The 9,102-nt window shown below is 54.8% G+C and overlaps 2 protein-coding genes across 6 annotated transcripts in view; one reads left to right on the top strand and one right to left on the bottom strand.

Annotated features, from left to right (window-relative positions):
• The first annotated feature begins 243 nt into the window (after positions 1–243).
• On the top strand, positions 244–8,115 carry SQSTM1 (sequestosome 1). Of its 2 annotated transcripts, none has more exons than XM_017666953.3 (8): positions 244–509; positions 2,188–2,283; positions 2,805–3,034; positions 3,126–3,267; positions 3,974–4,054; positions 5,780–5,991; positions 6,314–6,446; positions 7,284–8,115. In XM_017666953.3, the coding sequence occupies exons 1-8, from the start codon at positions 293–295 to the stop codon at positions 7,439–7,441; spliced, it is 1,269 nt and encodes a 422-aa protein (XP_017522442.1). In that variant the 5' UTR covers positions 244–292; the 3' UTR covers positions 7,442–8,115. The 2 variants fall into 2 exon arrangements, with proteins under 2 accessions (XP_017522442.1, XP_017522441.1); XM_017666952.3 differs by having other exon boundaries at positions 245–509; positions 6,251–6,446.
• The window catches only part of MRNIP (MRN complex interacting protein), a 27,109-nt gene continuing 26,122 nt past the window's right edge, over positions 8,116–9,102 (bottom strand). For all 4 annotated transcript variants that reach the window (XM_017666954.3, XM_037001977.2, XM_037001978.2 and 1 more), the window contains one exon: positions 8,116–8,652. In XM_017666954.3, the coding sequence (XP_017522443.1) occupies positions 8,272–8,652 (381 nt within the window). In that variant the 3' untranslated portion in view covers positions 8,116–8,271. The remainder of the gene's footprint in view (positions 8,653–9,102) is intronic.

Here is a 9,102-nt window from a genome sequence, read left to right as displayed (position 1 = left end):
GATATTGGGGTGCTGGCGCCGGCCTCTCGGGGTCCGCGGTGTACTAGAGGCAGTGAGGAGAGGGGTCGGAAATGCGGCGGCCGGGAGACTGCGAGGCAATGGCGGGGGCGCGACGGGGAAGGGGCAGCTGGCGCGGGGGCCCAGCAGGGCGGCTCGCGCGCGGCAGGGGCGGGGCCGGGCCGGCAGGCCCCATCCCCCAAAGTGGCGGGGCGGGGCTTCCCGCGCGCCTTATAAAAGGCGCGCGCCCGTGGCCGAGGATGCCCAGTTCGCTCCTGCTCTGCAGTTGGTGGTAATGGCGCCGCTCACCGTGAAGGCCTACCTTCTGGGGAAGGAGGACGCGGCCCGCGAGATCCGCCGCTTCAGCTTCTGCTTCAGCCCCGAGCCCGAGCCCGAGTCGGAGGCCGAGGCCGAGGCCGCAGCTGGACCTGGGCTCTGCGAGCGTCTGCTGAGCCGGGTGGCCGCCCTGTTTCCCGCGCTGCGGCCCGGCGGCTTCCAGGCGCACTACCGCGGTGAGCGGGCCAGGCGCACTCGGGGCGCGGCGCGGGGTCATGACGCAGGCCTGCCCGGCGGGGCGGTGGCTACCATTTACATGTCGAACCCGGTGGCGTCCGCGGCTCGGCGGTGGCCGCTCACCCGTTGGGCGGCGGCCGGCGTGGGCTCCCGCTTCGGCCGCGGGTGCTACCCTTCCCCCCGCCGTGACGCTGCAGGTCTGGGCGAGGGCGCGCGGATGGTCAGGCGGGCACTCGGGTTACGCTGCCGCCTAGCCGCCTCGCCGCCGCCGCCAGGTGGGGGCTCAGACCGTCCCGGAAGAACCTGGGCCGGGCCGACGCGGGTAAGCCCTGTCCGGGTTGGGGGCTCAGGGCTGTGTGAGAGGCCGGACGGGGACCGACTTAAGAACGCCCGGGGCCGGGCTGAGCCCAGACGTCGTCCCGTTGGCAGTGGACAGAGGGGCAATAGCAAAACATTAAGCGTCGCCTAAGGACGGAAGCCCAGGAAGCAGCTCCGTCCTTGATTCGCTGTCGTGTCTGCCGGCTTCTGGGAGGCGGTGGTGGCGGAGAGGGCGGGGCAGCCGAGGCCCGCCCCTGGGAGCTGCAGTGCTGGGGCCGCCCTCAGGAGTGCAGCTGGCCTGCTTGGCCCCTCCCCTGCTGGTGGCCGCTCTTTGTAGGAACTTTACTGAGCTGTGATTCATGTATTAATATAGTTTGCCCACTTAAAAAAAATGTGTACAACTTTTAGCATATCCACAAATTTGTGGAACCATCATCACAATTTTAGAACCTTTTCATTGCCTTATAAAGGAACTGCCCTTCAGCCATCCTCTTGTAGCCCCCAGCACTAAGCAATCACTTATCTGCTCTTTTTCTCTTGATTTCCCTGTTACGGATATTTCACATAAATATATAAGCCAAGCCATACAATGTGTAGTGTTTGGTATCTGGCTTGTACTTAGCATGGTGTTTTCCAGGTTTACCTATATTGTGACCTGTCAGTCTGCCATTTTTCTTGTGGAATAGCATCCCAGTTTATGGACGTGCCACATTCGCTTATCCACTGGTTAGTTGTTGGGCATTTGGGTGGTTTCCACCTTCCACACCGGCGTTGTTGTGGTAGATGTTGCCTGGTGGCCCCCTAGATCTGGTCCAGCCTGCAGGTGTGTGGTGTTGGCCTGCATGGTGGTGCTTTAACAGCATTTGAACCAACACCTAAAAATTGGAAACTATGTACAAATGTGTAATTTTCACTTCATTGGATGAAGCAGCAGGCAGATACACTCAGTGACTTTACTCTCCTCAACCATGAGGCCAAAGGCCTTGGAAGGGCTGAGGTCCCTGGTGCAGGTCACAGTCAGCATCTTCCACAGATGACAGTGGGTCAGGTGTGGACCAAGGCAGCACCCTTCTGAAGGGGCAGTTAGCCCAGAGGCAGAGCGGCAGGTGGCCAGATACCCCTGCACATGTGCCCTGCCTCCTGCGTGCACCCAGGGCCCAAAGTACTTACCATGCAGGCAGTGGCAGAGTGAGTGGGTGACCTGGCCCAGCCCTTCTGCCCCTGGCTCAGCCAGGTGGGCCTCCACTTATAGCCCTGTGGGTGCATGGTGCACCTTTAGCACCAGCCTCAGCCCTTTTCAGCAGCTTGTGTTCAGCTAAAAGGCCCTAGTGCTCACACACTGTTCTTTGAACTATCTAGATGAGGATGGGGACTTAGTTGCCTTTTCCAGTGATGAGGAGCTGACGATGGCAATGTCATATGTGAAGGATGACATCTTCCGTATTTACATTAAAGGTAAGGGTCTGCTCTGGGGTGCTGCCTGAAGCCAGGTGTTCCCTGCTGAGTAAACCAGCTTGAAGTTGTAGAAACTCCCTGGAGAAGGGGTGAGGAGCCTGCAGCCATTAAGAGAGGGACATAATCACCCTCGCTGGGCTTGGCCTGAGAGGAGTCCCTGTCTGTGCGGGGCTGGGGGTCTCTGGGTTCACTCCACATTGTGCCCAGACCAAGTGCCCTGGGCTGGGGACAGCTTTGGGAGTGCTGCAGGGTTTATTTTAGTGAGGGACTGGGCCAAAGCTGTGCAGATGGGAGCTCCCTGCTGCTTCTCTCCTGCCTACACCCCATGTACCGGTCACAGGCGCAAGGACTGGGAGTCGCCAGGTGCCCAGGTTGCTCTCTTGCTGTCCCTGGAGCAAGTAAATTCCATGTGGACTCCTGCCTGGAGAGTGGAGCCAGGGGCCTGCTGACTGACAGCCCCACAGTGGCGACAAGTGGGAGACACAGGGGCCCCACCTCACAGCTCTGTGCCCTCCCTGCAGAGAAGAAGGAGTGCCGGCGGGACCACCGCCCCCCGTGTGCTCAGGAGGTGCCCCGAAACATGGTGCATCCCAATGTGATCTGCGACGGCTGCAATGGGCCGGTGGTGGGGACCCGCTACAAGTGCAGTGTCTGCCCAGATTATGATCTGTGTGCCGCCTGTGAGGGCAGAGGCCTGCACCGGGAGCACAGCAAGCTAGCCTTCCCCACCGCCTTCGGGCACTTCTCGGAGGTAAGCCGCACCTCTGTGGGCTTGGTGGGCGTGGGGAGGCAAGATACCCCCTGACCTGACACTGCCCTGCCCCTCTGCTGGCTCCTTCCAGGGTTTCTCTCACAGCCGCTGGCTCCGGAAGCTGAAACACGGGCACTTTGGGTGGCCTGGCTGGGAGATGGGCCCGCCAGGGAACTGGAGCCCACGGCCCCCTCGCTCCGGAGATGCCCGCTCCAGCCCCACGGCAGAAGCAGGTGAGGCTTCTGGGAGGTGAGCTGGAAGGACCCTCCCAAGTCTTCAGATCCTCTGTTCCTGTGGCTGGCCAGGTGCTTCACAGCCATTCATGCATTTGATCCTCCCACGAGTCTGCAGAGGGTAGAGCATTATCTCCATTTCACACCTGGGAGAACTGAGGCGCCCAAGTGCCCAAGCGTGGTAATCCACTTGGTGGCTGCTGCCTTACCACACTGCCCTCTGGGCTGGCTTTGAGGCAGCAGGCTGGCCCTCAGTGCCGGTGTCTCTGACTACGCCCTTCTCTTTTGTGTTAGCTGTGATGAGAGTCACGAGCCAAATTTGCTCAAGTCTTCTAAACAGAACTTGAGAACTTAAGAACTTACACAGAGCTTGCATTCTAGGCTTCTGAATTCTGGTTTCATTCCGATTTTCTTAATCTTAGTGCATCCTTTGATTCACCTCATCTTTTGGAACAAAGGAGGGATATTTGATTTTGAGTAAGTGGCTTATCGAGGATGCTGTCAGTAGCTTACACTGTGTGTGCTCAGTCCTCCTTGGGCTTGGAGCACTAGGGTCACAGAAGGGAGTGGGAGGGACTGAGGAAAGGGCTTGAGTGTAGGCTGCCAGGACAGCCCCCAGTTCAGAATGGGGGTCCCTGGGACATCAAAGCATTGAGAAATGTACTGTAAATTAAACAAATCTTGGTTTTGTTTCTTAAAACCAAAGCTTCTGGTCCATCGGAGGATGCCGGTGTGAATTTCCTCAAGAATGTGGGGGAGAGTGTGGCAGCTGCCCTCAGCCCTCTGGGTAAGTGGCTGTGTGTCTGTGCAGTGGGTGAACAGTGTGACAGCTGCTTTGCAGCTTTCACTTGGGATGCTGCAGAGGAATGGTAGCTGCCATGCCCTTGAGACAGGCAAGGATTTGTTGCCCCACATCAGCCTTTGCCAGTGCCCCACAGGTCCTTCCCTTCAGGGTTGAAGTCCCTCACAAACTCGAGCTTCCATTAGGAGTCATGTGTTCATACTTAGATAACCATCACTCTGATCAAGATACCGGACATTTTCAGTAATCTTTTTTTCCCCCTTCATTTATTTCACCCATCTCCCCAGTTCCCTTTCCCACGTGGCAGCAACTGTTTTGTTTTTTAGATTCTACACATAAGTGGAATCTTATGGTATTTGTCTTTCTCTGACTTATTTCACTTAGCATAATACTCTCTAGGTCTATTCACGTTGTCACAAATGTCACTCTTTTTTATGGCAGAATAATCCATTGTGTATTTGTACCACATCTTTATCCATTCCCCTCTCAGTGGGCATTCTGGTTGCTTCCATATCTAGGCTATTGTAAATAATGTGGCAATAATAGGAGTGTGTGTATCTTTTCAGATCAGGGATTTTGTTTTCTTTGGGTAAGTTCCTAGAAGTGGAGTTACTGGATCATATGGTATTTCTGTTCTTAGTTTTTTGAGGAACCTCCATACTGCTTCCCACAGTGGCTGTACCAATTTACATGCCCACCAGCAGTGTAGGACCAGAGTCCACATCCTTGCTGACATTGTTGTCTTTTGGTTGGTGGCCATTCTAACAGGTGTGAGGTGATACATCTGTGGTTTTCATCTGCATTTCCCTGATGATTAGTGATGTGGAGCATTTTTTTCACATGCCTGTTGGCCATCTGTATGTCTCCTTTGTAGAAATGTCTATTCAAGTCCTTTGGCATGTAGTCCTTTGATAAATTAAATTTAATTACATGAGTGCTGGTGGTTCTGGTTCTGCCCTCCCTCTCCCTCAGTGAGCATGTGCCCCAGAGTAGACACTGGGGGTGGACATGCTGACCTGTGCTGCAGCCTGTGGGCCTCACACAAAACTTGTATGGGCTGCAGCCTGCCTCGGCAGAATTCTAATGCTTAACATGCATGTTTTCACATCACTGGGCACCCTCTACATGCAAATGTGATGCTTCATGTGGTCCTCAGCCCAGTGGTGGGGGTGTTCTGACTACAGGTGGTATTTGGCTCTTGCTCTGTTCCTAGGGCCTGGCCCTTCCTGCTGTCAGCTGCTGTCCCAGTTAGGGAAAAACAAGGTCTCTTTATGGGCTTTTTGGCTTTCTGACTCTGAAGCTGACCTGGGATGTTAGCTGAGATTAATATTGTACTAAATTGGAGGAAGAGAAAGGTCTAATAAAGTATATATGTTGGCAGAGTTTTTCTACAAGCCAAGAAGATTTGGGGCTAGGATATTGGGAGTAGTAAGCCCTAGGGATTGTGAAGATCAAAGATGACCATCATTTGCTTTCTGGCTGCCAGGTTGGTGTCCCAGCCTGGTCCACACTGGTGGTGTGACCCTGAGACCTCTAGTGGATTGGCAGCGTTTATGTCCACATGCCAGGTGCCACTGTCCTGACCCCTCTCCCACTTGGGACTGAACAAAAGGGCTTTGTAAGCCTGCAGTCCCGACACAGGCAGCCGAAGCTGCCCTTACAGCTGTGCCTTCTGAGGACCAATGGTTTTGTGTCCTCCTTGGCCTGCAGGCATTGAAGTTGATATTGATGTGGAGCACGGAGGGAAAAGAAGCCGCCTGACACCCGTCTCTCCAGGCAGCTCGGGCACTGAGGATAAGTGCAGCTCTCAGCCCAGCAGCTGCTCCTCTGAGCCCAGCAAACCAGAGGGTGACATGGAGGACACCACACAGCATCTGGCTGAGCAAGTGGACAAGATTGCCCTGGAGTTGGGGCAGCCTGAGGTAAGCCCCTCCCACCCCAACCCCTGAGGCCACTGCCAGGACCTCTACACACTCCTCCCAGGCCCTTACAGCCAGTGGGACCCTTGCTGTCACAGCTCAGTCTGGCATTTGTCATGCTGTGAAACATCTGCTGGGACATGGTAAAAAAAACTGTGTGGCCCCTCGCTGGTCCTCACACCCGCCTCTCCCAGTACTAGAGTGGTGCTCTGGTGCGTCTGTCGCACTGGTCTCCAAGTGCTCATGGGCGGTTTTGTTCCAGGAGCAGATGGAGTCTGATAATTGCTCGGGAGGAGATGATGACTGGACTCATTTGTCTTCAAAGGAAGTGGACCCATCTACAGGGGAGCTCCAGTCCCTACAGATGCCTGAATCTGAAGGGCCAGGCTCTCTGGATGCTTCCCAGGAAGGGCCCACAGGGCTGAAGGAGGCTGCATTGTACCCACATCTGCCACCAGGCAAGTGGCTTCAAGCAGTTCCGTGTTCCTACCTTTCTCCTCCAAACACCCCCGACAGAAAATTAGGAGTTGGTTTTGTCCTCTTACACCTGTACTGAGCCCTAGTAAGCTCAACTAATTTTAGTAATTTCTAAGCCTTAACTTCCAGACCCAGAAGTCTGAAGGTGGGTGTGCTGTACAGGTGGCGCTGGCTTTGGTACTGCCACACACCACTGCAAGTGGGCTGAGTCCATTGCCACTGCTTCCTCAAGGACCTTTGAGCAGGGGTCACAGCCACATTCCTGTAGGAGCCAGGCAGGATGCCAGTATGTGAAGTAGGTGGTGTGTAAGGCAGTAGGGCCAGGTGGGGACTGTGGCAGCCCAGAGAACACACTGAATAAAAGGGCAGCTGATGCCCTGCTCTGGTCAGTACTGTCACATGACAGTGATATTCAAAACATCAACAAGGGAAAAGGCCCATGTATGGGCCGTATTTGGCCCTTGGCCTACCCGTATCTTCTTTGCTATAGAGCAGGGCTGGCAAACTATGGATTATGGACCAAGAATAATTGTTTTCATTTTTGTAATTGGCTGGAGAGAAGACATATGAGACTCTGACATCAGTGTCTGTTCGTAGGACTTGTTGGAGCACAGCCATGCTTGTTGGTTTATAGAGCTGGCTGCTTGTCTGCTGTAACAGCAGAATTGAGTAGTGACGGGCTGGGTGGCTGCACAACAGCTTGGAGTATTGACTCAGGCCATTGACAAAGCTTGCCCAGCCCTGCAGACATGGGGTACTTGCTGGCTGCAGGCTGCAGCCAGGACTCACCCTCATGGCTTTGGTGACTCTCTTGGCAGAGGCGGACCCCCAGCTGATTGAGTCCCTGTCCCAGATGCTGTCCATGGGGTTCTCTGACGAAGGCGGCTGGCTCACCAGGCTCCTGCAGACCAAGAACTATGACATCGGGGCTGCCCTGGACACCATCCAGTATTCAAAGCACCCCCTGCCATTGTGACAGCTTTTGCTCACCTGTTGTGTCCCCTTCCCTGTCTCATAGTCATGTTTCATGTTGCGCTAGTGTAGAACGGCAGGGCCTCTGGAAGGGCCAGTTTCTTCTGCATTCTTTTTCCAGAATCTGGGGGCAGGGACATGTGAAGCCATTTAGGAACAGTGGCATGAAGGGCAAGCTCCATGTCTGTGTGTGATAATGTCTGAGAATCGCTGACCAGCTTCCCTGGGCAGAGTGGGAACTCCCTGCTGGGAAGGCATCAAAACCATACCACCCATCCTGCTCTTCGCCGCTGGGATTACACCAGCAGTACAGAATCTCTTGGCTAATGGCTGTCTGCTTTTCCCTTTTCTTTAAATGACTAATGTAGTTTATTTTCTGCTAGAAACCTGATATACTCCGAGTTTAGGTGGAGTACAGCCAACCTTCTGTCAGGGCAGAGGTGGCTGCCCTGGAGCAAGTCCTGGCAGGGAGGCGGCCTGGGGCTGCGCACTTCCACCAGGGCTGAGGAAGGGCTGCCGGGCGCAGTGTCTACTTCACAACCACTGTAGGGCTCTTACTTCCACATGTGTCAGCTGCTCTTAAACTAAGAAGATCCCTTTGTAACCATTCTGTTACTTCTTGTAAACAATCTAATTAAATGGTATAAGCACTTTAATCAAAGATTTCTCAATCAGAAATGCTGTCTGACAGTCAAGTTTATTGCTGGTGGTTCCTGTAGTCCATAAATCCATCCTCAGTCTCCTACTACTGACAGGTGACTTGGGGAGCCCCTCTTTCAGGGGCTCAGGCCCAGTGGTGAAGGGTTCACATAACAAATCTGCATTGGTGACACGCTAGTTCCACAGGTTGACATTGAAGTCCTCACCAGTTGTGAAGAGGTCATGTAGTTGCATCGGCAGAAGCTCCCGTGTCCCACTGACCCCTTTAGTGAGAGGATCTATGCCCCATGATGCGGAAGAGTGTGTGGCCCCAGGGAGCTGAGACACATGGAGGGGCCTGCTGAGGTGCCCTTCCCTTGGGGTCTGGGTCCTAGGGAGCCCTTTCTCCACACGTGGGCTGTTTGCAGGTGTCAGAAGAAATGGCTCCCACTTAGAAGATGTGGACCTGGCATGCTGGGCAGGACATGGTGGCTCCCCTGGTGGAGCAGTCAGCTCCCTGGTGTCCCAGTCCTCGTGCCTGTGTCCTCCTCTGACCCCTGCCAGGCCAGCATGCTCCTGTAATGGACACAAGCAGATGGCCACGTCCTTCAGAAACAGTGCCAGTGGCCCAGCAAGACCAGGGGCCGGAGAGAAAGGTCCCCATGCTTGTGCTATTGCTCCCTCATCTCTACATGTGGTTCTAGCACGCTCTGCTCTGCCTGCTTGCTAGTCAGACTGGCAAGCCAGGGACATGCTTTGATTTTGTGGGTTAGCAAAGCAGGGTGAATAAATGCCCTCTACCGCACCCCATCGCCTTGGCTAAAGTCCACTACTGGGCTTTCCAAAAACGGAAGGTGTTCTCATGTAATCAGGCAATCATCTCACAGGGACCTCAGAAGCAGGTCAGGGGGAGTCTGAGAAATATGGGCAGGAAGGGCACTAGAGACCATCTAGAAAGGGACGACAGCTTCTGTCCTGCTTGCTCGCTGCCAGGCAGGTGGGAAGGTCTCCCTAGGGCTGTGCTAG

This window comes from Manis javanica, chromosome 14 (genome assembly GCF_040802235.1).
Source record: "Manis javanica isolate MJ-LG chromosome 14, MJ_LKY, whole genome shotgun sequence".
Lineage (NCBI taxonomy): Eukaryota > Metazoa > Chordata > Mammalia > Pholidota > Manidae > Manis > Manis javanica.
This window is presented reverse-complemented; position numbering and strand designations above follow the sequence as displayed.

Coding starts and splice junctions, on each gene's coding strand:
- SQSTM1 (XM_017666952.3), top strand. CDS start 293: ATGGCGCCGCTCACCGTGAAGGCCTACCTTCTGGGGAAGGAGGACGCG. Junction 5,992..6,250: donor TGGAGTTGGGGCAGCCTGAG/GTAAGCCCCTCC, acceptor GTTTTGTTCCAG/GAGCAGATGGAGTCTGATAA. Junction 6,447..7,283: donor GTACCCACATCTGCCACCAG/GCAAGTGGCTTC, acceptor CTCTCTTGGCAG/AGGCGGACCCCCAGCTGATT.